General features: G+C 39.4%; 4 protein-coding genes across 4 annotated transcripts in view; 2 read left to right on the forward strand and 2 right to left on the reverse strand.

Annotated features, from left to right (window-relative positions):
• The first annotated feature begins 550 nt into the window (after window positions 1-550).
• On the forward strand, window positions 551-5170 carry LOC104815493 (protein arginine N-methyltransferase 1.6). The gene is made up of 14 exons (XM_010543903.2): window positions 551-854; window positions 1007-1241; window positions 1510-1635; window positions 1759-1923; window positions 2008-2126; window positions 2383-2486; window positions 2634-2908; window positions 3098-3322; window positions 3497-3570; window positions 3682-3775; window positions 3850-3999; window positions 4224-4301; window positions 4386-4482; window positions 4693-5170. The coding sequence occupies exons 1-14, from the start codon at window positions 619-621 to the stop codon at window positions 4830-4832; spliced, it is 2118 nt and encodes a 705-aa protein (XP_010542205.1). The 5' UTR covers window positions 551-618; the 3' UTR covers window positions 4833-5170.
• A 2003-nt stretch (window positions 5171-7173) lies between these two features.
• On the reverse strand, window positions 7174-10932 carry LOC104815494 (chaperone protein dnaJ 13). The gene is made up of 13 exons (XM_010543904.2): window positions 10665-10932; window positions 10085-10371; window positions 9632-9829; window positions 9427-9541; window positions 9246-9332; window positions 9047-9135; window positions 8817-8901; window positions 8686-8739; window positions 8427-8507; window positions 8265-8342; window positions 7935-8162; window positions 7734-7841; window positions 7174-7487 (listed from the first exon to the last, which is right to left on the reverse strand). The coding sequence occupies exons 1-13, from the start codon at window positions 10812-10814 to the stop codon at window positions 7431-7433; spliced, it is 1617 nt and encodes a 538-aa protein (XP_010542206.1). The 5' UTR covers window positions 10815-10932; the 3' UTR covers window positions 7174-7430.
• Window positions 10933-12424: 1492 nt separating this feature from the next.
• LOC104815495 (putative glucuronosyltransferase PGSIP8) lies at window positions 12425-14773 on the forward strand. The gene is made up of 4 exons (XM_010543905.2): window positions 12425-12848; window positions 13377-13840; window positions 13947-14094; window positions 14204-14773. The coding sequence occupies exons 1-4, from the start codon at window positions 12556-12558 to the stop codon at window positions 14736-14738; spliced, it is 1440 nt and encodes a 479-aa protein (XP_010542207.1). The 5' UTR covers window positions 12425-12555; the 3' UTR covers window positions 14739-14773.
• A 95-nt stretch (window positions 14774-14868) lies between these two features.
• LOC104815509 (protein transport protein SEC16B homolog) overlaps window positions 14869-16146 on the reverse strand; it is a 7920-nt gene continuing 6642 nt past the window's right edge. Inside the window, exons 14-15 of the mRNA XM_010543922.1 lie at window positions 16081-16141; window positions 14869-15796 (exon numbers count right to left, since the gene is read on the reverse strand). Coding sequence (XP_010542224.1) covers window positions 15385-15796; window positions 16081-16141 — 473 coding nt within the window. The 3' untranslated portion in view covers window positions 14869-15384. The remainder of the gene's footprint in view (window positions 15797-16080; window positions 16142-16146) is intronic.

Below are 16146 nucleotides of genomic sequence, written 5' to 3' on the forward strand. Positions count from 1 at the left end.
AAAATGGGCTTTTAAGCGCGTGAAGACCGCGTAGTCCCTTTCTTTTTTTTTTTCTTTTTAAATTTGTGGGTTCTCACTCATTTTAGTATCAAAATATATTATTAAACATATAAATTTGTATAATTATTAGATGATGATTAATTAATTCACGTCAATCGAAATTACTAATTCTTCAAATTAAATAGCGTTTTTGTATCATTATAGATATTCTTAATAATTATTCAAAACTAAATCCTAGATATACTGAAATAATAATCTAAAATATAACATGTAAATTAATCTATTTTTTAATATCGTTTGTGGAGTGTATTTTAATTTCTTTCAGGTCCACATTTGGTGATTCCAACGAACCATCTCGATATATTCGATTAACTCTAGATTAGGTTGAACCTGCAATTTTCAAAATATGTATTTCGTTGCCAGAGAGATGAGAAAGATAGGGGTTCTAATGAGAAAAATGTGAAGTCGAGGGCCAATCTCGTAATATTGACAATCGAACGTTCAAAATCTCTTATACGTCGCGACTACAACCTCCGCCCGGCTATGCCGCCCGTGTCTCTCAGTCCCAAAACCCTCGTTTCCTTTCTCTCACTCCGGTCCACCTCACTGACTCGAGCCATGAACTCCGAATCGATTCAGCGAGTCTTCCAACTCAAACACGATCCGCTCAGCTGCACCTCCGAGTGGGTAGTCATCGAAGACAACGATGATGCCGAACTTCCGGATACTTCGACGGACGGCCTCCTCGACACGACATCGTATCTGGACATGCTCAACGATTCTCCCCGCAACAGAGCTTTCCGCTTGGCCATTGAGAAAACCATCACCAGACCGTGCCACGTTCTCGATATCGGGTACTCCTTACGTTTTTCATTTCATGAAATTCAGTGGTTTCTTTCGTTCGAATTCATCGCTTTTCTCTCAATATTGAATCGAAGTTGAAATCGGCTTTGGTTGTTCCTTCTATTAATGTCGTCACGATGGAATTTGGAATTTGCGCACATAGTGCTGGAACTGGGTTGCTGTCAATGATGGCTGCGAGAAGAATGACGACACTGGGAGAAGAATACCCTGTTGATTCGAATTGTATGGTAACAGCATGCGAATCTTATCTTCCAATGGTGAAACTCATGCGGAAGGTTGTGCACATGAACGGTATGGGGAAGGACATTAACATTATCAACAAGCGATCCGATGAACTGAAAGTTGGCACAGACATTGCTTCTCGAGCTGACGTTCTTGTGAGTATAGCTTCTCTTGGATTTAGAATAAGCATTCACAGATTGTGGCCATTTTCAATTGTTGGTTTTTGAGTTTTGAGGCACTGAATTGGGAAAGCCGAAATCCTGTAATTAGGGTATGGTAGAATGGAATGTCACATAGAGAACAAATATATATCTTGATTTGGTTGTCATGGAAAAGATATGAAGTAAAGGATTGTGCTGCTTTTTGATTCTGTTGTGTGATGCCAAGATTTGTTTGCTGATATTCATTAATGTCTCCTGGTAGGTAAGCGAAATATTGGATTCGGAATTACTGGGTGAAGGTCTCATACCAACTCTACAACATGCACATGACATGCTGTTGGTGGATAATCCAAAAACAGTGCCATACCGAGCTTCTACATTTTGCCAGGTCTGTTACTGATTTATCATGATATACTTCACTTGAACGCTAAGTATCAATGCATGTGAAAGTCTGCATATTTTGGTGTTAGTCTCTAATTGTTGCTTTTTTTCTTTCCATTTTCGTTTCAAGCTTGTAGAGAGCACATTCTTATGCAACATGCACGATCTTTGTAATAGCGAGGCTAAGACATCAGATGGTGTTCATCTAGTTCCTACTGGCTTAGAAAATCTATTACGCCCTAAGTCACAACAATACGCCATGCATGTTAATGCGATGGAGAAGGAGGTCAAACTGGTAATGAAATGATATTACAATTTCTCTCTATTAAGCTTTGATATGCATATACTTCAGTTTCTACTCAATCTCATATTTACCCAGTTGTCAGAACCCATCAAAATATTTGAATTTGACTTTTGGAAACGGCCAGCAAGTCATGGCGAGCTTGAGGTGCATGTAAAAGCGATTAGTGAGGGTAGGATTCATGCAATAATTTCGTGGTAATATGTTCTTCTATGCCTTGTGTCTTTTTTTCCCTTATTTACCCTTTCTTCCATTGTAGATGTTTCAACCGCATCTTCGTTTGTTATGCTAATGAACTTCCACGTGAAACACAAGAAGGCACAACTATAAAGATTTTTCTTTTTACTATATCATCTCAATCTCAATCTAAAGGCACTTCATCACCCACGCCACATCACAGGACCTGAAAATATTTTTCGATATGATTTGTGGAATCTTCTACTTGTGATTTAGGTGGGTGCTACAACTTGACAGCGAAGGGACAATCTTTTACTCTACTGCTCCTAGATGGGTAGATTCAAATACTGATACTGGTGGATCAAACCTTTCCATGGAAAGTATGTACTTTGTCTTTGTGTCAGTTCTTATGAAGCCATATGCTTAGAGACGAATCCCTTTTTGTCCCTTGCATCGTTTGCTGTGTCGCTTCAATTTCATCCAAGTTGGAGTTCCCCACAAATGAACTTGGTTTTATTATTGTACAGGCGTTAGGGACTGGTGTGACCACTGGAAACAGTGTGTTTGGTTTACTCCTGGAGCAGGTGTTTCTGTATCCAAAGGGGAAAAGGTTGTTTTGCAAGCTGCTCACACTTGTACTAACATCTTGTACTATCTGAAGAAGACCCAAAGATTATCAAACGAGATTCCTTGTTCTACATCGAATGCTAGAGACCTGCAGCTCACTTTACCACCTGAAAGGATTGCAGTATATGGAGACAATGAATTTAGGCTTTCAATGTTTGAGGCCATGATAAAAGCTGTAGGTTCTATCTCTACCCCTCATGACTAAAATTTTTCTCTTAACCTGGCTAAGCTTGTGATAATTGCTTGAATTTAGGCTTTCAACGTTTGAGACCATGTGCTTTACTAAATTCCTTTTGGTAATTTTGTTGCTTCCATCCTGTGGTTTGGTGCAGCTTTTCATTTATTGTTTACATTTTTCTTCCAGTTGCAAGGAAAGGCTCATCCGCTATGTCTCGCTGTTGATGATAGTCTGTTCTTACCCCTCACTGCCTTGCATATCTGTGGCAATTCACATGTAATATCGTTATCTCCGGGTTTCAAAGAAAATGTCGTAAGATACTTGGAAGCTGTTGCTGATTCAAATGGTTTCTCAAAAGATCGATTTGAATATGTCACAAAGGCAAAACTGACTCAGACACACGAAAACAAGGTAAATTTTATGCAGCCTCGCTCATAATCATTTTTAAGCTTAATAATTGCCTTGGGTAGTTGTTGAGCGCTTCGGTAGCACATGCCCCTTCATTTTTATCCTTACGCTGCTTTGCTGGAATTCCAAAATGTTCTGATGTGTTTGTTGATATCTGGTAGCATATGCCTCTTCCAGGTTGACCTCCTGGTTGGAGAGCCCTATTACTCCGCACTTGAAGGTGTGCTTCCATGGCAGAATCTCAGATTCTGGTATATGCTACTCTTGTATAGATGATTTCCTCAATATGCTGTGTATGTTTATTGGCGGCAATCCTTTAAATATTGATATATAGCTCAATTCCTTTTCCTGTATGGTTTCAGGAAAGACAGAACTAGGCTAGATTATCTTCTGTCTAAAGACGCTGTGATAGTGCCAAACAAAGGAGTTTTGAGAGCCTGTGCCATGTTTCTTCCTGTAAGTATAGTGTTTTATTTTACAAGTTCTGACTGGAGTCTGAGCCTGTGTTCATGAATTGATCTATCATGCAGCATCTTTGGAAGAGCCGATGCTGCCTTAACGATGTAGAAGGCTTTGACCATGCTGTTGTGAACAAAACCTTAGGAGCATGTGGTGACCTACCTTATGGCAAAGAGGGGCCTTATTTACCCTTCTTCATCTGGCAATGTGGAGACACTAAGGTAAGCAAAAAGTTCAATTTGATATATATACAGAGCAGCATTCCGATGAGAAACTCTAATCATTTGCCAAAACTGTGGATGGAACCAGTTTGTTGGGTAAAGGAAACTTGCAAATTACAAATGCATGAGACATTTGCTAGTCCTATGACTTGGTTGACATGGAATCCTATCTGCTTCTTGCTCGCAAATATAAAAGTCATTCCTTTGTGTTGGACAATTTCCAGCAACTTAGCGAGGAGTTCACAATCATGGAACTCGATTTCTCGAAGCCCATCACAAGTACATGCACCGGGAAGGTCCAGGTATGTTAGCTAGGGGAACCACGATGTATATCATCACCGTGAGCTTTCAATGAATAATAATGCTCTCTGGTTCCTTTCCCGCAGATCGACTTCACCAAATCTGGTGTGTGCCATGGATTTGCGTTGTGGATGGATTGGGTTATGGATGAAGAAAATTCAGTCGTGGTGTCAACAGGACCAGGTATGACTCGTTGAGAAGTGATCTTAATTTTGATGATAGTGTTTAGTAAACAAGTATCCTGCATCATCAAAGGCTCGGATGAAATACCCATTGCCCAATGATTGGTGTCAAGCGGCAATTTTTGGGAGTTAGCCCATGTTTCAATCGATGCAATACTGAATGTTAGAGAGCATAAAACTGTTTTAAGACTTTTTAACGTCCTGAATTCAGATAAAAGGTATTGGAAGCAAGGAGTGAAACTTCTGGCAGAGCCTGTCACGGTTACTGCGGGATGCTCTTTCGCTGTAATTGAAGCGTCGATGGATCCAACATCGAGCGGTGAGCTCATTTTCAGACACTCCTTCTCGTGATATCTCTTTCTTTGTTCTTATGATGTTTCAATCCATTTGTTGTGCTTTGTTTTTTATTTGGACAAAACCTGGCCATTTCTCCGCCCTGTCGCCTGCTCCGATGCCGAGAATCGGCTGTCTGTTCGAGAGCTTGTTCCAGGTTCGGTTTACTCTTTTGAGGCCTGTGTTTATTTATTACAATTTTGATTGTCACCATATTTTTTTTTAGTAGAAACTTTGTTCTTTTTAGAATGCTTGCATGTTCTATAAGTTCTTGTCATTGCTAAATTCGATTTATTAGAAACATATGTCCAATGTTTATATAACTAATACCGATATTGTAATTTTACATATGAACTCACTCGACATGCCCAGTGTTTATATATATATATATGCCCCGTGTTTGTATTTGTTTATATATACATTTACATATCATACATATACATACGTACATTTTTATATACATGTGTATATATATATGTGTATATATACATGTATATATATGTGATGCGTATGTATGTACGTATGTACGTATATACGTATATATATGTGTATGCATCCATATATATGTATTATGTATGTATATTCGTATTTGTATGTGTATTTTTATTTTTTTATATTATCTTATTTTTTAATATTATTTTTCTTATTTGTTCATGTGTCATGGACTCATGGCAAATTTAACGGTGATAGATACGGTTTATGCCGAATTTGAAATATGTCAAAAATTGAATACATTAATTTGTTTTATATCATTATAATTCATATATTTTTTAAATAAGTAAATATTTAATTTGAAAATTGGAATAAAATTATTAATCTAATGGTTATCATGTTTTTTTTCGTGTGATTGTGCTTTAAATTTGTTCAAACAATATTTATACGGAGTTTTAAATTAATTATGAGAAGTTCCGTTTTATTCTCACGCGCTCCGTTTCTGCATTTGTCGAAAATTGGGCAAAACCGCTGGACTGTAGTCCGGGGATTTGTGGGCGGTGTCGTTCACGCGCCATATGTGCGCGTGTGAAAATTTATGGGTTTGATTTTTTCTAAACGGATCATGGGCTGGAAGTCTCTGTTCGGACTCCTTAATAAAGGCCTTATACGAGTTTAAGATTAAAAGCCCACAAGGCCCATAGTTGGGCCCTTTTGTTTGCATATTCTTTTCTTTGTTTTTTTGTTATTATAATTAATTATCTCCTGTATCCAGTTAATTATTTCGAAAACATTCCGAATGTCTCTTTTTAATTATAAATATTCCGGATGCCTCCGTCAACGCATTCACATGAGACACCAACAAAAAAAAAATTAACAGATCAAATAGCAGATTTTAGTTCACAAAAAGAATGCAAAACACTTATAGAATCTAGTAATTATCATTATTAGCTAAATAACGATGTATTATTTTAGAAAATTACAAGAATAATATAATATCTAAAATTCATAATTATTACTCACCCCGTTTTACAATATTTGTAATTATAAGTTATTTCTCATTTAAAAAAAAAAAGAGAAAAAGTCATATAAACCCTTATTTAATATTTTTATTGATAATAAAAATAATGTTATTATTAAAAAAATTAGAATTTGATAGGGATAAAATTAAAAATTATGGTAAAAAAAATATTTTGAAAATATAAAATGACAAATATTTTGAAACATGTAAAATAACTTAAAACAACAAATACTTTAAAACGAAGGGAGTAGTAGAATATATTGGACTTCGGCCCGACCAACTCTTCTTTTCTAAGAAATTAATCATAATTGATAGTATAATGATAGTAAACATTGTAAAATGGAAGGCACATAAAGTTTATTTATAAACTTATCCTACTAATATTGCAAATTTTCCGTTAAATTTAGAGGAAAACGATAATTTCTGGATGGGAAGAGAAACGTAAAAACCGCTTTTAGTTAATTATGAGAAGTTCTGTTTTGTCTCACGCGCTCCATCTCCTGATTTCACGAAAAATGGGCGAAACCACTGGACTATATAGTCCGGGGATTTCTGGGCGGTGTCGTTCACGCGCCATATGTGCGAGTGTGAAAATGTTATAGGTTTTTTATTTTTTCTTGAACGGATCATGGGCTGGAAAGTTTGTTCGGCCCAATTAATAAAAGCGTTAATCGGGTTTAAGATTAAAAGCCCACAAGGCCCATAGTTGGGCCTTTTGTTGGTACATTCTTTTCTTTTTTATTATTATTATATTTAATTATCTCCTGTATCCAGATAATTATTTCGAAAACATTCAGGATAACCGACACATTCAAAATTTCACAAGAGTCACCAACAATAAGATTGACTTTAATTTACAAAAAAGAAGCAAAACAGCTTTAGAATCCTGTGGTTATGAAAATTAGCTGAATAACAAAGTAATATTTTAGAAAATTAATCCCTTTGGGTTGTGTGTGTGTGTAAAAGTTATTTTACTCGACACCCCCACTAATTAAACCATTGGAGTGTTTACTTTGTGCCTTGCAAAATTCAAAATTACAACATTTCTCCCGAGAAAATTGCTCGGATGCGAAAAACAAAAAATGATTTATGATGGATGGATATATTATTATTCGTAGGTAATTAAAGCTAAAAAAAGGCCTTACAGGGGCAAACTTGTGCTTTCATATCCTGTGGGTTTCTTGAGGGATTAGAAGCTCTTCATAATCATCCACAACCACCTGTTGTTCCAAATAATAGTAATAATAACAATTAATCTTCCTTTCTCTCTATAATAATACGCTAGGATGCTCACCCAACTCTTCTGACATTCCTCCATGCATGTCGTTTTTATCCCATATGATATATGATGCACTTTTGAAGGCGTGGATATGTCATATGATCATCTCTCATCCCCCAAAGGTTGAAGTTTTAAATGCAGATGCCAAAAGACTATTCATGTTATTATCTATAAATAGCAAAGGTACCTCGAATCTGTGACTGTGGAATGTGTATTCAACGTTTAACTGCTTAGGCTCTCCCGGACAAGGATCGCAAAATCCCATTATCCCAGATTTCTTCACTCCCTCGTGAAGCTGCGCACACAGACCATTTGTTCTAACCAGATGCATTTTCACACAACAGATACAAGCCTTCAAAAGTGCATTGAAAGAGAAAAAAGAGAGTACCTTGAGCTGTCCAGAATCGCTCACCAGAAAATTCAGCGGCACCGTTACATCAATAACTCGCGAAGCTAATTCGTCGTTCCCACCTCTTATGTCAATGGCTTTGCCTTCTCCATACAATGCTTTTGTAACAACAAGCCCATCCATCTCCATCTGCCGGGCTCTTTTCCTGTTCGCCACATTTTGTAGCAACTGCTGTGCTTTCTCAGCTGCTGCCCTCGCTTCCCTAACCTAAAGATTAAGATTCCACAATAATATAGAGCGCCCAAATGTATGACGCCACAAGTAAACACACCAACACTCCAAGGATATAGTAGAAACACAAAATCTCACCTGAGCAGAAGTATTTTCCATGTTCTCCAAGGCTTTCTGCTTTTCTCTTTTAAGCAAATAAGGTTTCACAACGAATTTCTGTGCCATACAGTGAAATTAATTTAACAACCAAACACCATAATGACAGAAGGAAGCAGGATGATTTCCGGATCGACCACTCACCTTTAATAAAAAGTAAAAAGACGTCGGAATTGCGAATGCTCCTGTTGCGAATATGGGATTTAAATGTGTGGAAAGCAAGATCTGCCAGTTATAATCACCATCATGGATATGTTAAGGTCCCAAGATGGGGAAAAACATGCAAGTAACGAAAAGTCATCTTCAAATGAAAATGCAGACATGCAAATCCACTGGTAAGGTTAAAAAGATAACAGGATTGATGAATCATGAGAACATTAGTAAAAGAAATTAGGTTGCTTACAGGAACTATCAGTTTCTGACCGCCACGGTGTAACTCAAGTTTCCAAAAAATACCCTGCAGCAAACAAAAATGGCGGAGATAAGCAGATGGCACGGATAAGAGTGCTAAAAGAGTCTCAGAAAATAGTATACCTTAATTCCTATTGTGTACATCATTCTGACAGTACTGAACTCGGAAATTTTCCTTCCTCCACCAACTTCAATCTCAAGGGCATTTCTGGAAGAAAAAAAATCCGAAGTCAGAATAGAACACTGCCATGCAACACATTCCAAGACATTACATAAATATTCTATGATCTTGCAAATATCGTTTCTCGGTTAAAATTTTCCATTCTATAGCATTGCATATCCATCACACGTACGTTCCAATTCTCCCCACCAACCGGCCATGAGATTTTGAAGAAAGATTACGCGTATAACGTGCTGATGCCCCAAGTCCACCTGCCTCAATCTGGAAAAGCATGCACAGCTTAATATGTAAGATAGATGGCGTAGCTGCAACAAGGAAAACTCAATTTCGAAGAAGGCTGTTCAAATGAGCCCATCGCATGGTAGATATACCTTCAATTCACCAACCGCAGCTGCATTCTCGTCTTTCTTTTTCCATCCAACTGTAATAGCCGGTTCTTCACCCAATGCTAGCTCAATCTGGACAGGAGAACGTTCCGAAAATCGATGTAAGTGGGTTTTCTTCCTTTGCTGAGATTAAACCAAGACCAAAACCAAAACAAAAAGAACATACGTTTCCGTTTGATGTTTCGGAAAGCTGGCGAGTCCACGTGTTGGTAAGATTTATGGAACCATCATGGAAAGACTTTGAAATACCAATACTGGCAGTTGAATGTATGGATAACTGACTGCCCCAACAGGAAACCCGAGACGAGTCATTAAAGCACATACACACACACATCGATCAATCAATTAAATTTAAAATTTCATGAGCCTACCGTGTTGTATGTACCCCAATAAGTGATCGCAAGCCTGCTGAAGCGATGAATTCTATGGACGAAACTGGAGATATTTGATGTCTCAGCATTACTGACGCAACTCCACCCCCAGATTTCTCATTGGCTGCCAGATTTCCACCAATAGCAAAGGCATCATTCTTTGATAACTGTGACTGAACTTGACTAGCCATAACCATTCTGAAAATTGCAGACCCAAGTATAAAGGCAAATGAGTAAAACATAAATAAACAAAGACGAAACTCCTATCATTTCTCAAGAACCTCATTTCACAAATTTTCTAGCCTGTCTGCGTCTCTAAAGTGTAATAACCAAAAGTTTTCTAAGAACCATACCGGCACAAGGTAATGACACCTCACAACTACGTAAAGAGGAAACAAAAACAGGAACAATTTTCCTCTAGAACCATTGAGACAGATAAATGTTGGGAAGTACCCTCTCATGATGCCATCACCATCCCGAAAATGTGGTAGAGACAAATTGAAGAGTATTGTGCCAGTTGGTAGAAAATGTGCCATCCTTTTAGCTTCTTCGTTCCTCCTTTTAATCCTTTCAAGTTCTTCTTTGACCTCATCGAGCTTGCTGAGCTTTGGGCCAAGCTCCAATCCTGAATTCAACCCTTCCATGCCATATATGTCATATATCATCCTCTTAGTTTCGTCAGACAATATCTCATATGCTTCACAAATACGCTGAAAGTTCTCCGTAGCAATCTCCTTCATCTGATGTGAAACATGAAATTAACCAGAAAAATGGACCATTCAACTATGGTTTTCCTGACCAAATACTGATCAACACGGAAAGCTTCTGGACAAAAGTTCCATAAAAATGCATCTGATTCTCCATAAAACTAAATCTAAACCAATACCAGAAGACAATTAGCTTCAGAAAACATAATGGCAAAGAAGACTGCGGCGAATCGGAAACAAATTTCACATCATTTCAGAATTTTTACGAAGAACGGATAAGTTCGACCAAAACGATAAACTGTGAAATTCGAGCGAACATACACAACCTGAGGAGACTGGTATTTGTCGGGGTGATACACTTGAGCCCATTGACGATACGATTTTCTGATTTCTTCGTCCGAAGCCTCCGGCGACAAGTTGAGAAGCGCATAGAGTTCTCTGTTCGGCGGCCCCGCTTCCGCTCCGTCGCCCATCATTTCATGAAATCGGATCGGTCGCTAAGATTCCGGGAGAAACGATTAGGGTTTAGGAAGGGGGAGGAGAGAGAATTAGAATCGGTAGGGTTTTGACGCCTTCAACTACAATAGTCGGCGTCGGCGAACACTTGATTGAACGCAAGTCCACCTTTTCTTCGTTTTGACCCCATTGTTCTTATAATATTACATTTATGGGACCTTGGTTTCAATTAATTTCCGTTTTACCCCTCAATTTCCATCTCTGTCATTTACGTGGCAGTAAGATGGGTCTAATATGGAATATGGCCTGCTGGGCTCATTGGGCCATACCTATGGGCTGATGATTTCCTTGCCGTATAAAAGCAATTATTATACACTTCACGTACAAAATATACCCATAGCATTTGCAAATTGGGCCGACCAAACATTTGCACTACATTATAATATACAAAGTGTTTTTTTTATAACATCGGAAACCCTGTCCTACAATCCTTCGGACCGGACTTTCGTCGTGGATCTGAGAAAACCCTAAGTCCACACACATGAGTCTGCAATATATACATGGGAGATAAATCAGCCCAGAGATTGACACACGAGTAGGTCAGAAAAAATGAGGCGATGAAGGATCGAACTCCCATGAACGCCACCCATACTTCCAACTGACCTGGGTTTCCCCATTATAATATACAAGTTGCACAATTTGATAGATAAAAAAACGTAAAAATGGTTATTATATATATATTTATTGTGACAGAGGGCACATGATTTATATAAAAAAATAAGGATTATATATATTCAGCACGAGTCAACCGTGGAAGATACGGTGTCGTTTTGGGGAAGTCGTGGTTGATGGCTGGGCTTGGAAAAGACAGCCGGAGTCCACTGTCATCCGTGTTGTGTATGGTATGGTTGGAGACTCTTTCTTTCATCCCAAAAGATCCCTTCCTCTTCTGCCTTTTTTTTTTATTCATAGGCGTTTTCCATTTTCATAAATTCGAATTCCTTTTCTACTTACACATAATAATAACAGTCAGATTCCCTTTCTACTTATATATATATATATATAAAATCAATTTATATATTAAAATAATATATAATCAACTTATCATATTTGTAGATAAATTAAGAAATAAACAAGTAAACGGGGAAAGAAGAAAGAGGCAATAAGAGATCACATGGTCCTCCTCCATTGACTAGTTCCTGATTTTGAGCTTACAACACCGTTACTTGTTCTTTTTTTGTTGGGGTAATAATTAATGAGATTGAGCCCTCCCTCATGCGTTTTGCTTATGATAATAAAGCCACTTCCCCATAAATAAAGATATTAAAATAAAATAGAATAAAAGAAATATGAATCATTCCCATAATAAAAGAAATAGAAATTAATTCACCCATTTCACGAAACATTATATTAATCTGAAATTAATATATTGGCTTTTATGTTTCAATCTGCAAAGGATCAGCCTTTATTGCATGCATGGATTACATAAAAAAAAATATGATCTATAATTTCATAATATAGGCGTTGCCGTAAAAATAAAATAAAATAAATAAATAAATAAAAGCAAGCGAGAGATTAATTTAAAAGCAAGCACCTAACAAAAGCTATGTAATTAGGCGCTCAGCAATTTGCCCTTTAAGCCTTCCCAGAACCTTCTCTCTCTCTCTCTCTCTCTCTCTCTCTCATGGCACTATATATGCGCGAGTGTATATATGTACATGTAAAGCTTATATAAGTGTATACAGAGATTAAATCATATACATGGATCTTATGAGAGCAGTGCTGTGGTGGTGGGCTCTTCTGATGTGCATTACGACGACGGCGTTTGGGGAAACGCAAACGCAGTGGGCGGCGGTGAGGGAGCGCGGTCTCAGGACGCGGCGGCCGGAGCATCGGAACGCGTACGCGACGATGATGTACATGGGAACGCCGAGGGACTACGAGTTCTACGTGGCGACACGTGTCCTCATCAGATCCCTCCGATCCCTCCACGTGGACGCTGATCTCGTCGTCATCGCCTCCCTCGACGTCCCTCTCCGCTGGGTTCGTTCCATGTAAGCCACTCCCTCTTCTCCTTCCCTTTTTTTTTTCATCGCCGACGGCGGAAACGCTGCCGTTTCGGGAAGTTTTCCCGACAGCCACACACATGCTGGGGTCTGTTTAATGCATTATCTCGATCATCTCACAATTACACAGGCCAATAATATAATTAGTAATTTCATCTCGAGTCGAAACTCGTGAATTTTGATTTTTTTTTAAATAGTTTACATTTTGAATCATTACGATGCATGCAATAACTTTTTTTTTTTCGAATGTGAAATTGATATTTTTTTTCCGAATGTGAAATTGATATTTTGTTAATGCAAAGCAAAAGATTTGGAGAAAATCATAATATTTTTTTCCCACGAATACGAGGGTGTGTATAGTTGGCAGAAAACATGGAAACTTAATAAAATGAAACATAAATAAGATTCCCAATTTCCATGCAATTAATTTGCATTGACCCAACAATTATATACAGTGGTTACATGTAATGTGTATATATAAATTTTTTGTTTGACGCGGTAATGATGATTTGACAGGGAAGAGGAAGACGGGGCGAAGGTGGTGAGAGTGGAGAACGTGGAGAACCCGTACAAGGGGCAGAGAAACTTCAACAGGAGATTCAAGCTGACACTGAACAAGCTGTACGCGTGGGCTCTGTCTGATTACGACCGAGTCGTGATGCTCGACGCCGACAACCTCTTCCTCCAGAACACGGACGAGCTCTTTCAGTGCGGCCAGTTCTGTGCGGTGTTCATAAACCCGTGCATATTCCACACCGGTCTCTTCGTCTTGGAGCCTTCCTTGGATGTCTTCAGGGACATGATTCATGAGCTCGAGCTCGGAAGGCTAAACCCAGATGGCGCCGACCAAGGCTTTCTCGTCAGTTACTTCTCCGATCTGCTCAATCAGCCTTTGTTTCATCCTCCCAGCAATTCTTCTGATCTTCTCAATGGCCATTTCAGACTTCCATTGGGCTACCAGATGGATGCTTCTTACTACTGTGAGTATATATATATACATACATACATACATACATATTACTACTATTCTTTAACATTTATACTATAATGCCCCTTTGTTGATTCCTTTTTCTTCCTTCGTTTCAGATCTTAGATTGAGGTGGAACATACCATGTGGGCCGAACAGTGTGATAACGTTTCCTGGAGCTGTTTGGTTGAAGCCATGGTACTGGTGGTCGTGGCCTGTTCTTCCCCTAGGCCTGTCTTGGCACCATCAACGCTACTGGACTCTCGGGTACGTAAAGCTCCATCCTTTTATCTCCCGAAAATCCACCAAAGATGGAAACTTTAGCAGAAGGAAGATTCAATCTGTACTGACTCCATTGTTTTACTCTCGACTCAAGCTATGCAGCAGAGATGCCACTCGTCATAATCCAAGCAGCGTTCTACGTGGGGATAATCGTGGTCACACGCCTCGCCCGACCCACCTTCTCCAAGCTCTGCCATAGACGTTCAGACCGTAACCTCTTCGCCCTCCAAATCTCGTTCAAGATGGTCGCCGTCATTTCCATCCTAGCCGCGTACGTTTTGCCATTCCTCACCATCCCTCAGACGGTCCACCCTCTCATGGGCTGGTCACTGTACCTGATCGGATCACTGGCTCTGTCTTCCATAGCGATAAACGCGCTCTTGCTGCCGGTGGTGGCTGTCCTAACGCCATGGCTAGGGATAATAGGAGCGCTGGTGATGATGGGGTTGCCGTGGTATCCGGACGGGGTGGTGAGGGCGTTAGCGGTTTTCGGGTACGCCTTCTGCTGTGCTCCGTTTGTTTGGGTGTCGATGGTGAAGGTGACGTCGCATCTTCAGGTGATGATTGAGAAAGAGGCTTGGTTGGGGGAGCCTTCTCTTGTCAACTCCGGCTTCACCAAATCGTTTTAGGAGGAGAGATTGCGTTGGTGGATTTCCTCTGTAATCTGTATGTATATAAGTTTTGTAACTGATTATTGGTTCATTCACATTATTTATGGCCAAAGTACAGACAAGGAGATGAGCATGTAACGCCAAAGTATTGAGACAACGCGTAACTGAAATATAATTGATCACCATCACAATAATATTATAGTCAAAATACATGGACAAGCCCCTGTATCCTAAATTCTCACATAACTATAATCCTATTTTCCAATCTTCCTCGATGACTCCGATAGTAATGTATATATATACACACACACACACACACACAATCCTCCTCTTTGTGCTCTTATCTCAGCCTCGGACCATGCTCTTTGTTTGTAACTATTGGGCTTTGAAAATAATGAATAAATGTGAACTGCACAAAGGGTATACTTGTTTTCTTTGTTGCCTAACCCTATTCCCTATTTCCTCTTCAACTGTGGAACTGACAATAAGATTTTAAAAACTAATTTTGAGAATCACGCGGAGTTGCAGAGCTCACCGAGGTGGTTTCTGGACAAATCTGGTTTCATTTGCCGGGAGAATCTCTGTAGAGAGCTTTCGCCTTTGCGTAGGAAAGAAGGGTCGGTTGCTGAATATTTACACCTCCTTCCGAGAATTGTTACGCATTTCAGAGCTCAACCTCCTGAAGTTCGTCTCCGAGGGCATTGTTGGTAAGGGGACCTTGCATGTAGGCAGAGTGAGGAAGCCCGAGAACTTCGCCAAGAGGTCTTGGGCCTGACCCAGCCATAACATCAAAGCTTCCGCCCCAGGAAACGGTTTTTCTCGAATGACCCGACAGTTGACTGCCTCTAATGTTGTCCATGCTCGGGAATTGCTTCATAGCCGTGGTCTGGAAGGAGTTGTAACTGTCTGGAGTTTTTTCGTCGAGGCTGGATGGGGCATTCTGTTCCTCGGTACAAATGGGTGTCGTTGGGATGAAGAAATTTGTGTTTGAGGCCAGAGGAGGTTTGACGGCTGGTGACCTGAAGGTGGTGCTCGCTTCTGCCTTTGGCCGACCTTGGTTGAAAGTGTCCACGTACCTGTTTCAAAGACAGACTATCTTCTTGTAAGCCGCCTAAGTTTTGGAGTTCCACAGTTCAAGTATTTTTTTTTTGAAAGATTTATCATATATAGATTTCAATAACTACATAAGCCTATCATCCAACCCTTTAGAATCACGCGTGAAAACTAGTGGAGGACATGATTTTTATGATGGATCCCATGGATTAGTTAGGGCAAAATTTTCGGAAACCAAGTTTATAGGAAGAAAAGCTCCATGATACATAAAATAGACCATTTTATATGGAGAAATGCCATGAATTACCTCGCCCGCAGGCCCGTTCTTCCACGGGCTGAAAAGTGGTTTGAGCTGCTCGGGATGGGGGGCATT

This window comes from Tarenaya hassleriana, unplaced genomic scaffold (assembly GCF_000463585.1).
Source record: "Tarenaya hassleriana unplaced genomic scaffold, ASM46358v1 Cleome237, whole genome shotgun sequence".
Taxonomy (NCBI): domain Eukaryota; kingdom Viridiplantae; phylum Streptophyta; class Magnoliopsida; order Brassicales; family Cleomaceae; genus Tarenaya; species Tarenaya hassleriana.